The sequence below is a fragment of the Amblyomma americanum genome, chromosome 1, assembly GCF_052857255.1.
Source record: "Amblyomma americanum isolate KBUSLIRL-KWMA chromosome 1, ASM5285725v1, whole genome shotgun sequence".
In the NCBI taxonomy this organism is placed as follows: Eukaryota; Metazoa; Arthropoda; class Arachnida; order Ixodida; family Ixodidae; genus Amblyomma; species Amblyomma americanum.
In genome coordinates, this window is record NC_135497.1 from 477424354 (window position 1) to 477447748 (window position 23395).

The 23395-nt window shown below is 45.1% G+C and overlaps 1 protein-coding gene across 2 annotated transcripts in view; it reads left to right on the forward strand.

Annotated features, from left to right (window-relative positions):
* Positions 1-3090: 3090 nt before the first annotated feature.
* The window catches only part of LOC144116059 (uncharacterized), a 430049-nt gene continuing 409744 nt past the window's right edge, over positions 3091-23395 (forward strand). Inside the window, exons 1-3 of one of the 2 annotated variants that reach the window (XR_013311706.1) lie at positions 5559-5686; positions 9081-9240; positions 15329-15504. Coding sequence is in view for 1 of the 2 variants with exons in the window: in XM_077650719.1 (XP_077506845.1) it covers positions 5618-5686 (69 nt within the window). In the remaining variant the exon portion in view is untranslated. Of the gene's footprint in view, positions 3372-5558; positions 5687-9080; positions 9241-15328; positions 15505-23395 lie in introns of those variants that run through there. The other variant, XM_077650719.1, reaches the window with a different exon arrangement.

The following is a 23395-nucleotide window of genomic DNA, read 5'->3' on the forward strand; positions in this document are numbered from 1 at the left end:
AAAGAGGTTCCGTTGCGAACAGGAACTTCGTTCGATGTAATTCGAAATTTTTGGCTCGTCTTTATCTTCTGTTCCATTCTTTGTCTGTGGCCACCAGCCAAGCCTTCGCGTGAAGGAACGCACCTCTTGCCGGTCGATTCCGAAACATCCGTGGCTCGGATGATGTGTGGAGGAATATAAATCATCCTCAGAGTTCACGTGCTTGCGAGTGCGTTTGCATCTGACTATATCTAGTTTATTTTTCATCATTTCTATTCATTGTTCATCATATACCTTTTTATCTGAGAACCTAAAGTTATACTGACACTCATGCTTTCAGTTAAACCATTAACTAAAGCCATCATTTCTTTGTGCGCGCAATTTACATATTTCAGCTTGTGTTGGAGTGAGGGTGTAAATATAACTTACAAGTCGTATAAAATGCAATGTACAGATTTATTACCCCCCGGTGTTCTTTTACTGCATATATCTTTACACACATGCTAAGAAACTGAACGATATAAAATCCCGAGACATGTTTGTGCCTCACCATTGACCATTGGTCCAGGCTTCGGAATTGTCTCTGCGTGAGCAGGTTGGCGAACAACACCCCAGTTGAAAAATACACCAGGATGTTTTGGTGTGGTCTGGTGTTTTCTGGTGTGAACACCAGACAGTTTTAGTGTGTTCTACTGTTTACACCAGACTAGTTTGGTGTGTGCTGGTGTGCACATCCTAGTGTGTTAGTGTGTTTTGATGTGCCCACCAGACTGGTTTGGTGTGTGCTGGTGTGCACATCCTAGTGTGTTAGTGTGTTTTGATGTGCACACCAGGGTGGGTTGGTGTAGTCTAGTGTGCACACCAGACTAAAGTGCACATCGGAGCGCTGGTGTTGGTAGCGTGCACATCAGATAGATGGTGTTTCTTGGGTATGTAACACTGCCCACAGAAGCGACTTAATTCGCTGTTTGGATCATGAGCAGCTCAGCATAATTGTACAGTAGATATGTAAGCAATTACTTCACACCACTAAATAATAATTTAATTATATAGAAATAATTATATGTCGAATATGACGGTGAATTACACGACGTCAGGAAATATCTGAAGATTGAATATGACGCGCCAATGCAACATCGAGTGCCTTTGAGGGGTTGAGTATGGTCATTCTAAAACACTGAGGCGCGAAGCGCCTTAGTCTAACTGAAATTTTGTAGCAGTTCGCAGTAATTATTTGCCATGACACGCGCAGCGCTAATAGCCCCGCCCCAGCGCCTAGCGTGCTTCCCAACGCCGTTCAAATCCAGCGCGCTGCCAAGGTAGATGTATACTGGTAGCGAAGGCTCCATAGACGCCCATTGGTCCAAAAAATGGCGGCTCATGGGCACTCCAGCGCCCCCTGGATTTTGGGGGGCAAACTACGCAAACGTGACGTAGAATGACGTCACGCATACGTATGCTTTTGGCGCGAATTATAAAGCGGTCTTTCTGTAGAAACCGCGTTTTCGAGCCCGTATCTCTCGAAGGTTGCTGCCTTTCAGCGCGCCCCAACCTTTGCCAGTCAAATGTGCTCGAGTTCCTGCTAGTTATGGCCTTGTTAATGTGCAATTGGGAACGCAATGAAAGTGACTGGTAAAGGAGGGGCAGCATAGAAAGGCAGCAACACTTCCAGACACTGGCGAAGCATGCATGATTCGTAGTGCAAATACTGGTGCTAGTACTTTTGAGAGCTTTTGAGTACAGCAAGGTATGATGCACAAAACACTGGCTCAAGTGCACAGTTCGCAATAGAGTGTACGGCAAGTATGGTTTTCATAGTTTCATATTCATTGTTTATTGCAGCAACCAAACAAATACAGTCACAAAGCACACCCTTGGCACACAAACAAAAAATACATGTCACAGGCAGCACAAGCAGTATTGTTTAAGTTGGCTAATCATCTCAATAGTCACAGTGCAGATAGGAAAAAGCCCTGAAGTGCCACGAACGCTGTCAGGAAATTGAAAAGTATAGAAAACAATGCTACGACAGCTTCAATTGAAGCAAACATAACATGACATAAGTAGGCGCATCAACACAGACCATAGAGCACACTGGGATTATTCTTCACATTTAATTTCTTCAGCTGAAAGAATATAGCAGGTGCGTTTACATCTGCAAGGCAATGTTAAAGCCAGCTTTAGCACCCTCAAACGTGCTCAACGTAGGAGCAAATACCATACATTGAAAAAGACATGAAGCCAAGTACGCACAAACGGGTTACAGCTATGAAACACGAGCGAACAGCCCGGCGAAACCATATCGAAGCTATCGCGCATACCTAGAGCAGACGACACACCTGTGAAAGTCCAGCCGGAATCGGTGTAGCGTGACACCAATGGTACTATCCACGCTGTCGCAGTGTACCACGGAGCATCGTTTCTTCACATGCCGCAAGCTCATCTTGAAATGAAGCGCTAAGCGCTTCAAAAGAAGAGCGCGAAGCGTGCAAAGACGGAAAAAGACTGCGCACTGGCCGCACGGCGAAGGAAACGACAAAACCGAGAAAACTGCCGCAGCGGTGCAGCGGGGTGCAAATCTTACCGAACGGTGACAAAGAAGCGACGTGCAAGGACGACGAAAACTTCGCAAAAGGAGCATTTTGAGACCGGCGAGCTAAATTTATACGCTTTACCAGGCGCGCCATCGCAGACAGCTGGCGATAAGAAATCGCCACTGTGGCCGGGTTAGCCGGGTATCGAAACAAGGCCTGCAAAGACGCGCTGTAATGCACCGCACACTCATGAATAGGGGGCAGGTCAAGAGTGTTGCAAAAATACAAAATTTGCCAGGTTTTAATAAAATGACTTACCTCTTTCATAAAACAAGGTGCTAATATATATTTTCTTTTCTATTGGCAGATTACATTCCAATTTTGTAGTTTTATTATTTATTTATATGAGTGTTTTGCCCCCCCATCCTCTGGTTGTGCTGCAGTCGCGCTAAACCAATTTTCGGCCCAGCCTTCGCCACCACTATAAATCCGCCTTGGCGCTGCTGCTAGGTCACGTGGCAGGAAACAACAAGCCCTCCTCTTTATCCTCTCTCTCTGCATTCCAGTGCGGTATCCGGTTAGGCATTACGCCGCGCCGTGCCATGGTCCGTGCTGCTGTTCGTGTGCTGTTTGTGTTTGAGTTCAACATCGTTGCTTCAAACTTGCGTTTGGGTTTCCTGCTTATCGTAGCTTGCGCCGCGTGTCAGCAATGCAGCCGTTCGCGTACTTTGTGAATAAGTGACCACACCGAGAAGCATGGAGCCGCTTCATCTTGACAACACGTTCGACTTCAACCGTGGCAGCTGAAAAACAAGAGAAGAAAGGGGTTACTGCAAGGCGTCGAGTGTTCGTTTCCAGGTGATACCCATAGTGTAGCGCAGGAATGCGTGCTATTAGCGACCGCGGAAATAAACGAGCGAGCACAAAGGCGAGAAGAAACGGAAGGGACGAGGTTCTGTCCTGTTCGTTCTCTTCGGCAATGCGCGTGTTTCGCTGGTTGTTTCCGCGGCAGCAAAGTGCATTCCACATCGAATCATCAACATGCTTGTCTGTCAGTGTTCACAGTGTATGCGTTGCTACGCGAGCGCCGAGGTCTGTCATAGATGCGTTTGCTAAATGCCAGGCACGCGTAGAGTCCTAAATGTAAATGTGCGAATTGGATACCGCCCAGCAAGGCGCTGTCGCAGCGAACTGTGTGACTGTGTTTCGGGATTTCGTTAAGACTCGGTCTGTGCGCACGACGTCGTGATCTTGAACCGGAAAAGGTATGCACACGACGCGACCTTAGCGCCCTCAGCGGCGGTGGCGGCAGCGGCGGCGCGCGCTCGAAGAATGTTCGGTTCGGCCGCCGGTCGCCGCGACTACTCAAATCGGCGGCCGGACGTACTACTGCTTGGCGCGGCGTCGTGAGCTGTTGCAGGCGTTGCAGTCTGTAAATAAAGCGATGTGTGGTGGCAATTCTTTTCCACTTTTACGGGGGTACCCGAATTGCTGGCAGCGAGATTCGTAACAGTTGCGCTGAAAAGCACAACGCCGTGCTCGTGCCGTATTGCTCAAAATCAGAACTGACACGCCTTACAACAGCAATATACCCCGACCCTAATCGTCGTCGGGCCGACGCGCGCGGAACTCGATCTTAGGTTGGTGCTCCTTATCACATTTAACAGCAGTCAAAGACTGTACGACAGCAGCTTATAACTGCACTAGCAGTGCTACATTCTCTGTTCGGTGAAGTGGCTGTCTGCCTGGAATCGTGGAGCCGTGTGAAGTACTGCTACTGTCACATAAGTTCTAGTAGTTCACAATGAAAAAGCATAGGCATGCGAGGAAACTGTGGTAAAGTAGAACTACAATTTTCTGGCAATTTATCAGAAGGAAGAATAATAATTATTTCGTTCCATTAAGTAAAAGTGCAGTGTGTGGCATAATAAGTCGTAACCGCAACTCCTGTACGTGCCCGGCGTGTCCAAACTCAATTTGCATGTATCCGGCTTTCGTAAGTCCGCTGCTGCTGCGGCCGAATATGTTTGCAAAGGAAAATTCGATGTGCACAAGGAAGCGGGCGAGCATCACGGTGCTGACCGCACCCGCGATCGATCAGTATTTATCGCCAGCATGGGCATGCAGCAGTAGCGGCACACGACGCCGAGCCGTCCGGCCGCCGATTTGAGTAACGTGACTACGACGAGAAAGCAGTCTCCGCGAACGTCTGCGAGCCATGTTTGGCGCCGGAGTAGGGGGCACGGGCTCGACAGCCGGCAGCCGAACCCGAAGTCTTCGTCGAGCACGCGCCGCCACCGCCGCTCAGGGCGCTAAGGTCGCGTCGTGCGCATACCTTTTCCGGATCAAGATCACGACGTAGTGCGCACAGACCTAGTCTTTCGTTAATGTTGTTGCCCGACTTCCTGTTTATTTATTATTCGACGTGCGACGTGATCGTGCGCTGCCTGCACGCGTGTTTTTTGACGTCACTAGCGGCCTGTTGCGGACTGCCGATAGCATACGCCGCTCGGTCTGTTTCGCGTTGTGTTATTCGCTACGCGTATGTGCGTATTTATGATGTGGCGTCTTAAGATTAGAACACACCTCTACGAGCCGATTACACCAGCTGTCAAGCTCGGGGTGCGAGGGAGGTGACGCGTCAAGGCATGCAAGCGACTGAGTGAATTGAGCGACGTGTCGCAGCGGTACCCCAAAAGGAAGCTGGTTGCTCGATCACCAGTGTATCATTGGTAACGTTGCCTGCAGCTGTAAAGTTCTTTTAGTTGCAGGCCGTCGTGAATAAAAATCGTAGCTAGATTTTGACGAAGAAGTAGCCCTAGAAAAAGAGCGCCTCGTAGCCGTTTCAAAATAAGTGTTTTTGAATAACCTGTGTAGTACAGAGCTTATCATGATAAACTAGTGTGAGCAAGTGGCGTTATGTATTTAAAGTTTGGCTGTTTAAACATTTTCTTGTGGTTGTGTGAAATGCCAGCAATACAAATAATTACCAGGAAGTGCCAGGCATTGTGGGTGCAAAAATACACAGCGGGAAATTATGTTATGCAGGTGAAGCGCCTGGTGTTCAGTAGTGAAGAAATCTGAAAAGAGCTTCATCGGAGAGGATGTCTCGACTGTCCAGATTTGGGGCAGCTCTTGTCTGTGCCCCTTTCAGCGTACATTGCAGAGCACAAGTATGTATTGAGTTTTCTCAGATCTGTTTTTTCACCTCTGTTGAGATCAGTGTGTTGCAATGTCTGCTTTGGACCAGAACGTTGACGGCATGTATTGGCGTTTCCTTATTCAAAATAAGATGTGTCTCTTCTCAATAGGTCACCATCAGATAGTGCCACTTTCATGCTCAGTATGAAGCAGTGCTTAAATTCAGGGGGGCATTGGCAAGCCTCAGAACCCCTACCAAGACTAATGAAGAATCTGAGACTCCCCGTACTAGAATGTAGGGAGTGTATGAATCCGAAGCAAGCAACCAATTTTCTCTTTTTGTCAATGGTAGTTAGAACATTTCTTCTGTCATTTCTAAATTTTCGTGGCATTTTTTACAAGAATCATTAGCACATTTTATTAAAGCCGAGATGGAAAAAAATGCAAAGTTGACAGCACAACACAAAGGGTGGAAGAAAAAGGGAAACCCGCACCCACATAACACGAGTGAGTACAGAGCTGGCCGCTCAGCTCCAAGGCTACACAGCAACAACGAACACACTGGCAGAGCCTCAGCTCAGCCACTTTCTCGCTCTTCCGCTCTAGTTCCCTCCCCACCTGTTCTCGAGCTACTAGAAACCCCCTTCAATGCAGCCAGGCTTTAAAAAACAGCAATATGAAGTAATGGGCTACAGGGCAGCATTTTAAGGTGGTATTACAGCATGAGGACAATGCTTTTAACCTTTTTTCTCTAGTACCCAGGTCACATGGCACTCCTCATAGACAATTATAGCAGGATAATCATTTCATTCTTCTGCAATAATGCCGGTGTCACATGGCACTCTTCCGAGGCTGCTCCAGCAAAGGCATCTTATTTCACTTCGCCAAAAGAACATCAACAGTGTTATATAGTGCAGCTGTGAATGCACGTCAAAGATGAAACATGGATTGCACTTTACAGCTTCCCTTGTAAGCTTTTTTTTCTGCGGCCTCTCACTGTAGTTGCAATATTGTTACTGCCTCTAGTTCTGAGTACAAAATCTGCACCGTCTACTGCAAACTACTTCAGGATCTGTTACATTATAGCCTGTGCACAAAAAAGCTGAAAGTGCTAAATGAAAAAAAGGTGAATCTTCAACATAAAACATTACCTCAGTTATTATCTTGGTGAGTTTTGACGTTTTTTTTTGCCAATTCACTTGCCTGGTGTTGACGCTGTGCAAGTTCAGTGAATATACTTGTCTAATGCAGCATTAAAAAAGATATGTCACCAAAGTTAGGTGTTTATAGTCCTTGAAACTAATTTTTTACGTGTTGCACATTTCACTGCTCTCAATTTGCAAAGGTAGCAGTGTTTAGTACTGCTTGCATTCTTTCTGTTGTTCTCTTTTCATTGATCGGTTGTGCTGTGTTTTTCTGTGTTATTTTGTGTTCTGTCATCACGTAGTGTATACCTTCTTTTCTGTTTGTGCATCCCTTCGCTTCAGTGCTTTTTTTTGTGGCAGGCCTCATGACAGCTGGTAGTTTTCCTTTCATTCTTGCCTTCTGGTAGTAGAAAAAATATATTTTACTGAAAGGCTGAATTCTAAATTGTACAGCATCATTTAGGTGCCCTCTTCCTTTTTAGCAGATGCCATGAATGGGGATGCCTACTGTTGCCAAGAATCTTACATTGACACAAATTTGTTTCACAAATGCAGGGCATGCTTTGCTCTCATGTAGAGTTTATGTACAGTTTGTGCATTTGCAGTGTATATTTTGTATATGGTCTCTTAGTTGGTGACTGACACAGTGGCCTCATTGGCTGACTTGTATTATTATGAGGTGTTAGAATTTGTTTTTCGCATTGCTGATGAGCGTTTACGAAACCTTATTGTGCCTTCTTCAACAGTCATGTCTTTTTTGTTGCTTTAGTTAGGATACTGTGGCTCAAATGAGCGAGCATCTGGGGCCAGAATACCAGTATAACTTCGTGCTGTTTGTCAGCTTTCTTTATGATGTGCATAACTGTGCAAGTAGGGAATAATTTCAGGTCTCAGTGGCCCTTTATTTGCTTTAGTTTTTGAGCCTTTATGTCAGATTTTGGAGGATAGTTTGTCACAGCCTTCATCATTGAAGTGGTGTAGCACAAGGTACCAGCCATGACAATTGGTCATTGTAACGGAGCACCCCACCCTCACTTTATGAGCACACCAAAGTTGAGATCAGAAGGCAACTTTGATAAGCATTTACACCTGAAGTCGTCTTTTTACAAGCATAATGTTACGGACCACTTGTAAATTTCCTTAAGCTATTGGGTTCAAATCATGTTTTTTGCTTATTCAAACTCGCTGAACTGCACTTTCATTGTGCCTTCATGGAATTTGACGCCGGATTTCTGCTCCTGCAGCAAATCATGTAGGTCAGATGGGAGGTTGTGTTAAGTAATGCAGCATGGAAGTGAAAATCACAATGCACACTTATTACTATTTTTGGTCCTTGACCAATTTCTGTCACTTAGAGGCACTGTACTAAAAAGAAACTAATGTGTGCCGGAGCCGCTGGAAACCTTTTGTGTGAAGAAAAGGCATACTGACTTTGGTCGTGACAATTTGATGATTGTGCAAAATTTCAAAAAGACCATTTTACTACTTCTTCATGCACATGTACTCTCTAGTGTCACATAAGGTGTAATGGCGGAACTTCTCTCATTTTTCTTTGCACTTCAGATTTGTTTCTATTTATATTTTGTATTTGTTAGCATGAACACCATAGGCCATGCACTCCTGTATTGCTTTGTATAAGGAAACAGTGGCGACTACAGCGTGTGCGGGCTCCTCATTGAAAACTGTTCTGAGGCACCAAGTTGTTTGCCTTGGACTATATCAATAGCTCGTGCACTTCTAGCTCAAAAAATATTAAGTAATATTTCGTTCAATTTTGACTACAAGAAATTTGCTAAGCAGCATGTTGAGGAGATATTAGCTTTACTGCAGGTCAACCAGCATTAGTGCCTTGCTTGACAAGGGTATGGGGAAGAACTATAATTAGAAAATTGCTCTTGCAGTCGCTGCGTGTTAATATAAACACTCGCAGTACTCCTACTATTTTATTTTCAGTATTTGTTGCTCCACTTACTAATCTGTGATTTTCAAGGATCAAGTTAATTGTTTTTCAATAATTCTGCAGTTAAAGTTGCAAGTTCTTAAAGGGAAAGCATGCGGTTGCCTTTTGTACACTGCTATCAGAACTCACCGCTATTGCATGGCACCATCAACACCAAGGTGTATTTTTTGCATTGGTAATAAACGAAATGATTTCTTACTTTCTTGCTTCGACAGGTGTTAAAGCATACTGCCATTGTGAAGTGCACAAATGCAATTAATATCATATTCCCGGCAGTGAATATGGCTTAGAATTTTTATACGTGTGTTCTTTTTCCTTTAGGTGTATCTGAATTCAAGGTAGAGAAGGCAGTTTACGGCACCGAGAAGGGAATCCCAAAGGATGCAGTATTTCATAAGAGGGCTGCCACTACCATCTGGTCAACAGAAGCAGTTGCACAATGCAGTTCCAGTAGCAAGTGCTCAGGAGGTGACAGTGGAAGGCAAGGAAAAGGTTCTCCACAAGGCTAAGCATAGAGGGCTGGGATAATTTGTTCTGGGCAAAATTATGATACATCATTCCAGTGCACAGAAATGTGTCCGGTGACCATGGTGTCTATTCTCTTTGTTCGTGTGTTTTTCTGCGCTAGAGTGATGTTTCACAATTCTCTCCGCAAGGCATTGACTGAAGTGAAAAGTCGATGCACTGAGAGGTAATTGCCAGCTTTAGCTGGCTTTATCTCACAGGCATATACTCACTCCATCAGTGTATGTGAGAATTACGACTCAGGTTTGTTAGTGGTTTATAATATAAAAGCACCAAACAAAGGATAATGACAAACATATAAGACGTGACCAAATAATTGTAGATATTGTCTTCATGTAAAAGTTCATTTACGGGAGGTTAATTGATGGGAGCAATTAGCTGATGTGAGGATAAAAGCTTAAAGGCCTAGGCTCTATGTGCAATGTGGCAGTGCATGAGCACTGAAATTGCCCATAATGAACAACTTTTAATGAATACTTTAGTATCATGCAATGGAGACAGAAGATTGGTGGTACGTGGGAGTCAATTGCCCTGAAGCTTGGATTTTAACTGCTGAGGCTTGAGTGATGCTGATTCAGTGTAGGCTTTCGTGGGTGCTGTCACATTTGCCATCATCCTTGCCTTTTTTACGGACAGTCAACATGGATTTCGGAAGTGGTTTTCTTGCGAAACACAGCTTTTAACCTTCACACATGATCTAAACTCATTCCTCGACAGGGGTTTCGTGGTCGACTGCATATTCCTCGATTTCTCAAAGGCGTTTGACAAGGTCTCTCATCAACTGCTTTTTTTTAAACTTAGTAAACTTAACCTCGACCCTAACGTTCTTAGGTGGCTACATTCGTTTCTCACTAATCGTTCACAATTTGTCACCGCTAATAATGCTTCTTCCTTCACTTCTCCAGTTGGATCTGGAGTACCACAAGGCTCTGTTCTAGGGCCTCTGCTTTTTCTTATATATATCAATGACTTACCTGACAATCTATGTTCAACAATAAATCTTTTTGCTGATGACTGCGTCATATACCACGAAATTAAGTGACTCTGATATAGCTCTTCTTCAATCGGATATTGATCATGCTCTTGAATGGACTAACAAATGGAACATGGAACTAAACATAAAGAAGTGCAAGTACATGTGGGTTTCTCGTCGTAACACCACATTGCCTTCATATCGTCTTAATAATTGCAGCCTTTAGTCTGTGCCTTTTTACAAATATTTAGGTGTCTTCATTTCACATAATCTTTCTTGGAAAGTACACATAGACTGTGTAAGCAATAACGCTAACCGCATGCTGGGCTACATACGCCGTAACTTTAATCTTTCTTCTAGCTCCGTAAAACTGCTTCTCTACAAATCGTTGGTTCGTAGTAAACTAGAATATGCTGCATCTATCTGGGACCCCTATCAAGAGACACTAAATACCAACTCAAATCTATACAGAACCGTGCGGCCCGTTTCATTCTCTCGAATTATCACCGTAACTCTAGTGTCAGAGCCATGAAATCAAGCTTATCACTCCCACTACTGTCGCAGCGTCGAAATATATCCGCCTTTGTCTATTCCATAAGATTTACTACGATAACCCCATCCTTAAGAGAAAATTTATAACGCCACGTTGCTACGTTTCAGCTCGGATCGATCATCGTCATAAAGTTGGTATTCTTTCATGCCAAACAAACCACTTTTTCAACTCATTCATCCCCAGCACATCGGCACAATGGAATCACCTTCCCTGATCGGTCGTCGAAATAAGTGACCATTCTGTGTTTAAATCGGCTTTAACTAACTTGATGGTAACATAGTACATGTAATTCTTGCGCCCTGCCGTTTATTCTTTTCAGCTTATGTGGTAGTTCAAACAGACCTGGTCTGAGTGGTATGCTTGTTTGCGTGGTATGCTTACTTTTATGCTTACTTTTATTCTTTGCTCATAATTTCGTGTTAAATGACTGTTAATTTGTTTGATTGTATTTGCTGTAACCTACTGATTTGCGCGAGCCATATTTTTGTTCACATTTTTGTGTTACTTCTGACTGCTGTTTCTTTGTTATTTTGTCTATTGTACCCCACTCCCCTCTGTAATGCCCTCGGGCCCTGAGGGTACTAAAACAAATAAATAAATATAAATAAATAAATCCATGAATCCTCTGGTTGTCTCTGCTTAATGAAGAAAGTTTCCATGTTATAACTTGTAGCCATCACTGAAAATTTTGCACAAAATAAGCTTGAATTGAATGTTAGCCAACCTATTGTCTAGCTGACAGATGCCATAATGAAAGTGACTCTTGGCGTCCATCATGTAGCCCGTAATGACCCCTCTTTTCCCTTCTCTGCTCTCTTGTCGAGCTATTATGCATATAGTTTTGCAAATCATATTCTAACTTGGGCTACTTCAGCTTACATGTAAAAGGTTTTTGGCTACTTTTTACTCAAGCATAGGTGTGCTTGAGCTATATTTTGCTAGTTTTGCTGCATGCTTTGTAAAAATAGTTTGTGGCATTGATTATGAATATCTTAACCACTTTTTCACACTTAGGAGGGATGGCCCAGTGAGGCCATGTAGAGATGGCTCGAAGTGGATGCAATACTTTGTTTCATACATGTTGGGAGAGATCATGCGAATTTTGTGTTATTTTTATTTTATTTATCATACTGTTAGTCCCACTGGGACTGTTACAGGAGTGGATTTATAAGCAAGATACAAATTAACAGACAGTAACACAAGGGTCAGCAATAAGGTTTAAAGAAACAAGATATTTAAGTATCAGTAAGCGGTCACATCGAGTGTGGCATAGTTGATGGAAGATAGTTCGCAATTCTGGTCTTCAAAGCATGCGTTCAAACACATTCAAAGCAGTAAAGGCAATTGGCCCAACATTGGAATCCGTATTGGCAAAGGCCGGCCTTACATGTATTTGTGTGGCAGTAAACATAGCTACTTTGGAAAAGGCGCCAGTCTGCAATACAATGTCAGCAAAGCTTAAAGAACCCTACTTGTTCTAAGTTATTTTGGAGCCCTCCACTAAAGTCGAACAATTTTTACCAGCCGAAACAGAAGAGGGACAAGAGGAGAACCTACACTGGTTCCTGTGTATAGGTTCTCCTCTTGTCTGTCTTTTTCCAGCTGGTAAAAATTATTCTTTCACATGACTTACCAACTGGCCCACCATTCAGCCTTGCTGCACTACAGTGTCCTGCAGCCGTTATTGCTATCTGCCTTGCTGTGAGAAGCGACTCTTGCAAGTGATATGCCTATTTAGAACCAATCAACTTGTTAAGCTTATTCTTAAGAGGGTTTCAAATTGGGCTAGTTGGTATTTAACATTGTCAAACATAATAGCACTTTTAGACTGACGTGGGAGAACACAGGTACGGCACAAACACTGGTGCGCAAACTATCAACTGAGGTCTAGTGTGGTGTGCGCACATATATAAGCTTAACATGTCAAAACGTGAAAAACACATTTGAACCAGCAACTTTGCCATTGTATCGTCAAGCTTCAGAAAGAGTTTGTCCCAGCAGATCGGTTTATGTTTGGTATCTCTTGTCCAAGAATTGCTTTCCTGTTTGGTAAGCAAAACTGAAGGGTCACTAACACACGTCCCTCCTTTTCCTGATTCCAAGCATTAGGCTTCCCACAGCTGCCTGGTTGTCTTATCTCTGGATTTCAGCAGAACTGTAGTCTGTTGGAAGTGGGGTTTGCAGCTGTCGCATCTGGCGCAACGTGCCGCCAGATTTCCAGGTGACTTAATCTGCCGGCAGTTGCGGTTATGCTCTCTGAGTCTTTCATTTTAATATCTGCCCGTCTGGCCCACATATGCTCGGCCGCAATATAGCGGTATCTTGTAAACCACTCCTTCACAGCACTCGATGAACCTGTTTGTGTGCCTGACGCCACAAGACTTCTCTTCTCCAGGACTGGTTTCTTCATTTACCTTCGCACACATTCTTTTCAGTTTTCTTGGTGCGGAAAAAACTACTTGCACTTGATGCCTTTCGGCAAATTTTTTCCTACCGTACATTCATGCACTTTCTCACAATTTGAAAAAAGTTGCTGGAAGGCATGAAGTGCAAGTAGTTTTTTCCGCACCAAGAAAACTAAAAGGAATGTGTGCGAAGGTAAATGATGAGACCAATCCTGGAGAAGAGAAGTCTTGTGGCATCAGGCACACGAACAGGTTCGTTGAGTGCTGTGAAGGAGTGGTTTACAGGATACTGCTATCTTGCGGCCAAGCATATGTGGGCCAGACGGGCAGATGTTTAAATGAAGAACTCAGAGAGCATAACCGCAACTTCCAGCAGATTAAGTCACCTGGAAATCTGGCGGCACATTGTGCCAGATGCGACAGCTGCCAACCCCACTTGCAACAGACTACAGTTCTCAAATCCAGACATAAGACAACCAGGGAGCTGTGGGAAGCCTAATGCTTGGAATCTGGAAAAGAAGGGATGTGTGTTAGTGACCCTTCAGTTTTGCTTACCAAACAGGAAAAGCAATTCTTGGACAAGAGATACATAAACCGATCTGCCGAGACAGTCTTTCTGATGCTTGACGATACAATAGCAAATTTGCTGGTTGAAATGCGTTTTTTATGTTTTGACATGTTAAGCTTATATATGAGCGCACACCAGTGTTTGTGTCATCCCTGTGTTCTCCCACGTCAGTCTAAAAGCGCAATTATGTTATTCACTTAACTCGGAATCAATTAGGACATTTTTTGTAACTGGAACCCTAGCACGTGGATGCACCAAAAGAAATGCATCTCATTGGAAGACAGGGAGTGCTAGGCACCATAGTGGATAGTGCACAGTACCCAGAATCTACTGTGGGTTTTGTATGTGTGCAAATGTCTGCAGGTACCATGCAGTGAACTGCACCAGATGCTCAGGATGTGTATAGCAAGATAATACCTAAACAAATCTGATGTGTGCTCATGCAGCTTTGGTTTCAACACATTCAGCAAGAAAATAATCTGGCAGCTTTTTTTGCACATCTGTTGCAGTTTTACAAGTGCCAGGGTTCAGAGCGTCTTGTTTAATTTTCATTTAAATTGAGTGGGAGAAAAGTTTCCTTTCGAATCATTAACATTCCAGCCTTGACGTTTTGTATGTGGCATTGAGCTTAAAATAAATTTCAACAGTCTGCTTTTTTTGCTTTTCTGCCAAAATAGGAAGAAATGAAGAATAATGGTCTTTTAAATAGATGCAGCCAGCCATTGCTTTACTGTTCTGCACCCCGTGGGCATAAAAAGTCTCAATACATGGATTTTGTCACGCTGAATTGCACTCGCATCAAATCTTTTGTTTTTACTGGAACTGCAGCTTATCTCATTTTTGTGCCCATCTTTATGGGCATCTTCTAATCATTTCTCTAATGACTTAATCCCTCTTAATTTTTTGTTTTCTGCAGCAGTAGAATTTCCATGGTAATTTATTTCTCTAGGTTACGAAGTATTAGAATCTCAGTCTGGTAATGAATGAAATTAACCGAGATGCTAGAGTGCTGTTCATTGTCTAAGAAAGCTTGATTTTGTATTAGTAGGACTGGCATGCTCAATATCAGATGCAATGCTAAATATTTGGTAGGAATTCAGATTATGAAGCGGGCGTACCCAGCTGTGGTGTAAATATGCGTAATTGGCTATGAATGCAAAAATACACCACGCAATAATTCACACTTTCATTCACACAGCATGATGACGAACAAGGGCAAGGGGGACACCACAAAGTGTTTTTTGGCGTCTTTCCGTGTATGCATTGTCACACTGTGCGAATGAAACTATGAAATATTAGCTCACCCAGCCACTGATTTCAAGCAACTTAATGCAAGTGGGGTGCTTTATGTGAGTAGCATTGATTTACTATAAAGCAGAAGACTCACGTGGTATATTGCAGAGGCATTGCGAGTCGTATTGAATGTGTAGTACATGTTTGCACCACTGAGCTAAATTTAATGGCAACATTTGCTAGTTGCCTTTGTGCTGTGATTAGTATAGTGTACTTCACACAAATTTGCGATTTTGTTCTGTTGTTCTTCAGGTATTGGGCTACACAGCTGGATTCAAGCTGCTGTCAGGGAAATGCAAGATTTTTGACTTTCTCAGAAAAGATGCATGCTACGATGCAAGGGGCCTCTAGCTTGACTGTACTGCCAATTTTGTCTACCAATAAAGCTAAGGATGCTTTTGAGCAAATGTGAGCATTTTTTCTTTCTATACATGCTTGTTCTTCATCTTCGGCAAGAACACAATTGATGTGGTTATGTGCATGCTCCAGCGTACAATCGTAAAAAATTATGACGCTGCGAGTGTGTGCCAAACTATGCCTGTGTGCAGGTGCCACTTATAAAATGCTCGTGCCGTCAAGACCAGCACAGCGAGATCGGTGGATGTTAGTGCACCTGTCTCGACATCAAGAGTGCTTGCAGTTTTAAACCATTTGGCATGTGCTCACAGTTATCTCTTTGGTTTTTGCTCACGATAGTATGTCCAAACTCACAGAATCTCTATAAAGCCATTGTACAGTACACCAACCACACCAAATCGAATGGTACACCGACCACACCAGGAAACACCAAATGAAACCACACCAGAACTGGTATCAGATGACCGGGTCACAGCACAGAACACCAGACCGGAACACACTAAAATGCACCACACTACACCACATCAGGACCCGTGTCTGAAAAACCGGTCTGGTCGGAACACCAGACACGGTCACACCAGAAAACACTACACCGGGTCACAGCAGAACTTGTGTCTGAAAATCAGGTCTGGTGTAAACACCAGAAGCGGGCTGGTGTTTTTTGAACTGAGACGTATACGGGTGGACAAGGTAAAGGCAGAAGGCCGTCTTCCCAAGTGCCGTGAAGACTCCCAAGCTGAGGAAGCGTTTCACCAGCCGTGAAGCACCGGAATGTACGAGAAGAGCATAATGCTGGATACTCCTGCGCCAAAATACTGAACCTCGAAAAGAATTGACCATTTACGGTAGCCTTGCATAATCTGGGTTCTCAAAAAGAATTACTCTAACGCAGGAACTTTTGGCAAGCACCTGCACTCATTGTACTGGAAAATAAATTAACAAATGTGCGGCCCACTTGGACAGATATCTGCATGCCTCCACGATTGGCAAAACAGCAGTCATGATGCCACTTGTATTATTTTTTTCACAAAAAAATGCAACCCACAATGAAGACCAACAAGGAACTTTTGGGTCTCGTGTACTAACGCAACACGGGAAACGAGTCAAATTCAATATTAATGTAAAACATGAAACAAGCCAAAGGAGTGTCCAGGGCGTCCCAAGTATCAAGAGACGAGGGCTTAAGAAATGTTTATTTTCAGGAACAGTTCCTTTAAAGTTACAAGGAAACACAGACATGGAAGGACACAAGACGAAGCACGCATTTGTATCTGTTTTATTCTTTAAAGAGCAAGCCTACGCGCGGTGACGTCATAGAAATAACTGTGAAGAAGCACCGTAAAGAAGCTGTTCTGTCGCTTGAGCAACCCTCAAACCCGACCATCAAAGGGTCAATATCTTTTTCAATAAAGGCTACACGGGAGTGCGCTGCACGGATTCTTGATTGACTGCCTGTGACATTGCTAAAGGTTTTCAAAATTTCGCGTTTTCTTTTTGTGTTCGGAGCGAGCGATGACTAGCATGTCACTATATTTGTGTGAATACGCGCACCTTGCCCAATGCGAAGCGAGGTGGTCGGGGTGTGTTATCGGTTTACATGCACATCATGTTCCCCAAGTCGCCTATTAGGTATCGTCCAGGCTAACCGGTTTAAAGAAAGGTGAAAATGGCAGGAATCAAACTGAAACAGTGCTACTATAGGCGTATAATTTACGTCGTACCTCCCAAAATATTAGCCACAAGTGGCTGTTAGCCAAGCGAAAAGTTCCGGTGAAAAAACTAGCCTATCAAAAAAAAAAGGCCGCCACAGCATGGAAGACGTTGAAGTAACGAGCGCTAGCTGTTTGGTTTACTAGCTGAAGAAAGCGAAGAAGAATGCGCCGCTCGTCTCGACAAACGGAATGTAATAAACACCATTTGAAACGGAGTGGATTGCCACTATGCTGGCTACACGTGCACGCACGCTGCCTAGCGGAACTTTCGCCGCCTAGCGCCATCTATCAGAGAAATTACGATGCACGTCTACCCATTGTCGAGTTGCACCCCCTCAAGATACGTCCCAAACGAAATTTGATTCGTTTTGGGGGTCAAAGTGGGCTTGCAATTTGGCTTGCGGTGCGATTTGGTAAAGCTTCTATTATAATTGCATGTATACAATGTTTACCTATAACTTAATTGTGGTTTATTTCTACACCACAACCCATAGGGTTCATTTGCCTACCAAATTTGGTATGCAGCTGTCTCCAGATGGGTGCCCGTTGTTGTCGGAGTATATATATATATATATATATATATATATATATATATATATATATATATATATATATATATATATATATATGAACGAATGTATGCATGTAAAGCGAACCCGTAACGGTACAGTTTGCATACCCGTTTTAGGATATTTTTTGGTGAGGGGGGAAAGGGATGAGAGGGCACTACCAATTTTATTGGCCGCCATCTTGGATTGGAGACACCGAAACTATGTCGCCATTTCGTCCCCTGACGTCATACTCACCTAGTTCCACCCAACGTTAATGGAACCAACCTCAGTTGCCAAACTCTCCGCCTTCTCCATGCGGCTGCAGCGGCCCGCAAATTTTCGCGCGAGGGGACGCTGCCGTCGAAACAGGCGGCTCCCGCTGGCCGCCGAGCTGACGCCGCAGTCCCGCGGCAACCCAGCGTCGTAGCATGCTGCCTTCGGGAATGTTGAGTAACTGTCGTCCCAAATATCGCACTTACCGTGTTTATCGTAAAGACACCAGTCAGTTCTGCACTTTGTGCGGCGAGTATTCCACAAACATTTGCTCGAGTGATACAGATCATCCCTGCCTAGCCAATGCTACCGTTAGACGAAATTTCGGGGCGGCCATAATTTTTAAAGGAACGTGGTTATAAGAGTTTCTTCACCAAATTAACATATTAGACATCCACTTTAAAGGTGGAAATCAGATCATCGTAAGACCTCTTATCAGCTTACGTAAACGCGAATGTCTGGCAGGCATTGGTGCAGCGTGTTTTAAACATTCATTAGCAATAGCTTCATAGCGCAAATTCCCCAATTTATGGTACTCGAAAGCATACCGGAAGTACCTACGATTTCTGTGAAGTTTTCCGAAATAAGCGGATTTTACGCACAGCGCTGACTTCATGAATGAATCCGCGCGCAGCTCACAACCCGAGCCGCGAAGACAGTGAACTTTCTCGGGTCCCGAGTCTGACTGAACTTTCTCGGGTCCCCGAGTCGTCAGTTTCTCTTTCCCCGCAACAGTGAGGATGCCTGACGCCAATTCCAGACAAGGTATTTCAATATTTTGAGTTTACCGCTATCCGTGTATCGTTCCTATAGCGAGCGCTACAGTTCCAACAAATATTTTGTGATCCTTCACTCAGTGCGCTACAGCTAGACACAAATACAGACACTTCTACATTTTATTCACAACACATTTCGCAGTTTTTCCCACGTGCACACTTCATTACAGCAGGCGAGACTTTTTCCTCGAATTCTTCACTTGCTGACTGACATTACTCCTCTCTGCCAGGAATCTCGAATAAAAATGCATCCGCATTACCAAGTAGAACTTCATTACCTGCACTTTGAAATCTTCAGAGTGCAGGCTACAACCCACCTATTGTAGCTTCCTTCTCGAAAGAAGATCCACAATTAACCAGAACAGATTTCCAAAACTTTTCCCGTCTTAGTTTCTTGCTCGATCACTGACTCGATGCCACTCAGAAGTTCAGTAAGGGAGCTTGAAGGGTGCTTTAGTGCTCCAGGAACATATGAGCGCTTTTCAGTTAGAAGAGCTGCTGCAGGCACATTCTCCACATCTGTCATGGTTTCTTTGCAATTTGTGCACTTAGAAATTTATCAGCCTTCTTTGCAATATAGCCAGCAAGATAATAGATGACCGTAAATTTTGTGGAAGGGCGGCTGTAGCCATGGTCGCGGGGATTTTCAGACGGCTCTACAAGTGTTACTGCCTTTAGCAAGCCATGAAGTTTTTGATTTCTTGTTTGCTTGTCAACTAGAGCTGACTTCTCGATCGTCAGTGTCTCTTCGAGTGCAATCAGCACGGGATCGGCCACACCTGAGCAGTTGTTGCCCCGCACAGCCATCTTCAGTGGTGCATGCAAGCTTAGAAGACGGAATATCTAGGTGAAGTTCGTGATTGTTGGATGGTCTTCGTTGCCGCCAAATGTTCGAACTATACCAAAGAAGTGCTGAAACAGAAGAAAAACAGCTTATCTTATGTTGAAAATAATTAATCCTCACTGCTATTTCATTGTTGTGTGCACTTGGTTCATACGCAGCATAAAGCGACATACATGTGCAGAACAGTAGAGAGAAAAATATATACACCTCCAGTGGATCCTGGTTCAGCTTCATTGTAAGCACATATGGTACCCCTTGAGTGTGAAGAAGCTCGATGATATCAAGAACGGAAAGCAGAGTGACACGCAGCGACTCGGCTGTCGTTTGAGAAGCGAACATTCGAGTGCCGCTATGCTTGCACGTCTTCTCTGTCTGTGGCATTCAGCAGCTGAAGAAATTCCTTGATCACCTGCAATGTGGAATGGCTACATGTAACGGTTATTGCTAACATGTGTGTACACTATATATATATATATATATATATATATATATATATATATATATATATATATATATTGTTACAGGTTCTATTTACAAATAATATTTACAAGGCAGGTCGAGAGGAGCCTGGTGCGCCGGCGGCAGGATACTTGACTTTCTCTTCTTCTTCCAGCCGCCGCACGTCTTCTTTATTCCTCAGAGCCCATGCGCAGCACGTGACATTTCCCCGTTCGCAGACGAAGCCCTCTGGGCCAGTCAATCAATCGGGGTCCCGAGAGTGGAATGGCTTCAGCCGTGCGACATGCACGACCTGGGTTGTCCTTGAGAGGCGTCCTTGCGTTGATTGGGGAGAGATGACATAGTTGAGGTCATTGAGGCGAGCAACAACGATGAACGGGCCTGTGTAGTGGGATAGCAGCTTTTCTGATAAGCCACGCTTGCGTAGGGGCGTCCACAACCATACAACATCACCGGGCAGGTAGGAGACATCTTTGCGCCGGCGGTCATAACGCTGCTTAGAGCGATTCTGTGATGCCAAGGTGCGTATCCGGGCAATCCGACGGGCTTCTTCAGCGCGACATAGAATGTTGGCAATAGAAGGCTCGGTGTCGAGAGAGAAAGGTAAGATGCTGTCGAGGGAGCTTCGAGGCGGACGGGCATAAAGAAGGAAGAATGGGCTGTAACCAGTTATTTCATGCCTCGACGTGTTATAGGCGTATGTAATGAAGGGAAGCACGTCGTCCCAGTTCTTATGGCGGGAATCGACATACATGGCCAGCATGGTCGTGAGTGTCCGATTGGTACGTTCAACCAGTCCATTAGTCTGGGGGTGGTACGGCGTCGAGTGGCGAAAATGGCATGAACTAAGACGCAGAAGCTCTTCCACAACGTCTGCCGTAAACTGGCGACCGCGGTCAACTCGAGGAGGTCCATGCCGGAGGATGACAGCACGAAGAAGGAAGAGCGAGACCTCAGCAGCGGTGGCGCAAGGTAGGGCGGCGGTCTCACAGTAACGGGTGTGGTGATCAACGCACACTATAATCCAGCGTTTACCGTTGGACGAGCGGGGAAACGGGCCGAGCAGATCGAGTCCAACTTGTTCATATGGCGTGCTTGGAGGTGGCAAAGGATGCAGGCGTCCAGGCGGAGAAGTCGTGGGAAGCTTGAACCGCTGACACTGCATGCAGGTGGCCACGTAGCGCTGAACCATGTGACGCATTTTTGGCCAGTAAAAACGTTCTTTGATGCGGTTAAGGGTCCTGGCAAACCCCAAGTGCCCAGCCGTGACGTCATCGTGCATTGCCTGCAGAACAGAGGAGTACAGAGTAGCCGGAACGACGATGAGAAAGCGCGCACCTCCAGGCGAGTAATTCGTTCTGTAGAGTAAACCGTCGCGAACGCAGAAAGGGCTTGCGGATGTCGGGTCACGGGCTTCGGCAAAAAGCGGCGCCAAGTGCTGATCCTTGCGTTGTTCCATCTGGAAAGTGCCAAGATCTGGAAACTCTTGGGAAACGGCAGCGAGATAGTCATCGAAGTTTTCATCATCGGAAGTAGTAACCGTGAGCGGCAGCCGCGAGAGGCAATCTGCATCGGCGTGTTAGCGGCCACTTTTGTAAGACACTTTGAAGTTAAACTCTTGGAGGCGTAACGCCCAGCGGCCCAACCGACCGCAGGGGTCGCGTAGATTGACCAGCCAGCACAGAGAGTAATGGTCTGTGACGACTGTAAAAGCACGTCCATAAAGGTACGAACGAAACCGTTGTACGCCGAAAACAACGGCGAGACACTCTTGCTCTGTTACAGTGTAATTGCGGTCCGACTTGCTGAGGGTGCGACTTGCATAAGCGACAACGTGTTGATTGCCCTCATGGCGTTGGATAAGCACAGCACCCACGCCGATGCCGCTGGCGTCAGTGTGGAGTTCAGTCGGTGCTGTCGGGCAGAAATGACGCAATATTGGCCGCGAGGTGAGGAGGAACTTGAGCTGCCGAAACGCGGAGTCGCATTCGGGAGTCCAGTGGAAAGGGGTGTCTTTCTGCAGGAGACTTGTAAGCGGGTAGGCTAAATCAGAAAACTTGGGAACGAAACGCCGAAAATATGAGCAAAGTCCTAGGAAACTCCTGAGCTCTTTCACTGATTTGGGTTCTTTGACACTGCTTACAGCTTCAACCTTCTGCGGGTCGGGTCTGAGACCATCCTTGTCAACGAGATGACCAAGCACAGTAATTTGGCGTTCACCGAAGCGACACTTCTTCGAGTTCAGCACGAGGCCCGCTCTCTCTATGCAGTCTAGGACAATGGCTAAGCGGCTGTTATGTTCGGCGAAGGCCCTACCAAAAATAACAACATCGTCCAGATAACACATGCAAACTTGCCACTTCAGGCCACGTAAAAGCGTATCCATAAATCGTCCAAAAGTGGCAGGAGCGTTGCAAAGGCCGAAAGGCATAAGATTAAATTCATACAACCCGTCAGGTGTCACGAATGCTGTCTTCTCTTTGTCTTGCGGGTGCATCGGGATCTGCCAGTACCCGGACCGTAGATCCACCGAGGAAAAGTAGGAGGCTGAGTGGAGGCAGTCAATGGCATCATCAACGCGCGGGAGCGGGTAAACATCCTTCTTTGTGACAGTGTTAAGCCGGCGGTAGTCGACACAAAATCGCGAAGTGCCATCTTTCTTTTTGACAAGGATCACTGGAGCAGCCCACGGGCTTGAAGATTCCTGAATGATGCCGCGGTGCAACATGTCACGGACTTGTTCATCGATTATCTGACGTTCGGAAGGCGAGACGCGGTATGGCTTCTGGCGAATCGGCTGTGCAGATCCAGTATTGATCATGTGATGGGTACGGGAAGCTGGAATCGGCGGTGGTTGGTCGCGACCAAAGTCAAACACGTCCGCATGCTTCATAAGAACGGCCACTAGTACCTGGCGGTCGCTAGTGGGTAGGGATTTGTTGACCATGGCTAGGAATTGAGAGTCGCTCAGATCGCGGCGTCTAGTTGGACGAGACACGTTGTCAGTGATCGCGGCAACTGGTACAGAAAAACGTTCTTCAAAGCCAGCAAGTTTTAAACCACATGGCAATACTGCAGGTTCGTTGGAATGATTGACAGTCCAAAGAGTGGCATGGCCCTTGGTCACATGGACGACGCTGCGGGGTACTAGCACACTTTTCTTTGCACAGTTAAGGGAACAAGGTTCCACCACAGCATCGAAGGCATCAGAAATCGTGCTCGAGGACACAACGGGAACGAATATGGCAGACATTGCTGGAACGACGGTATCTTCAGAGACAGAAAACACTTGGGCAACCACTGGCGAGTCTTCTATGAGAGCTGACCGAAGGTCAGGACTTAACGAT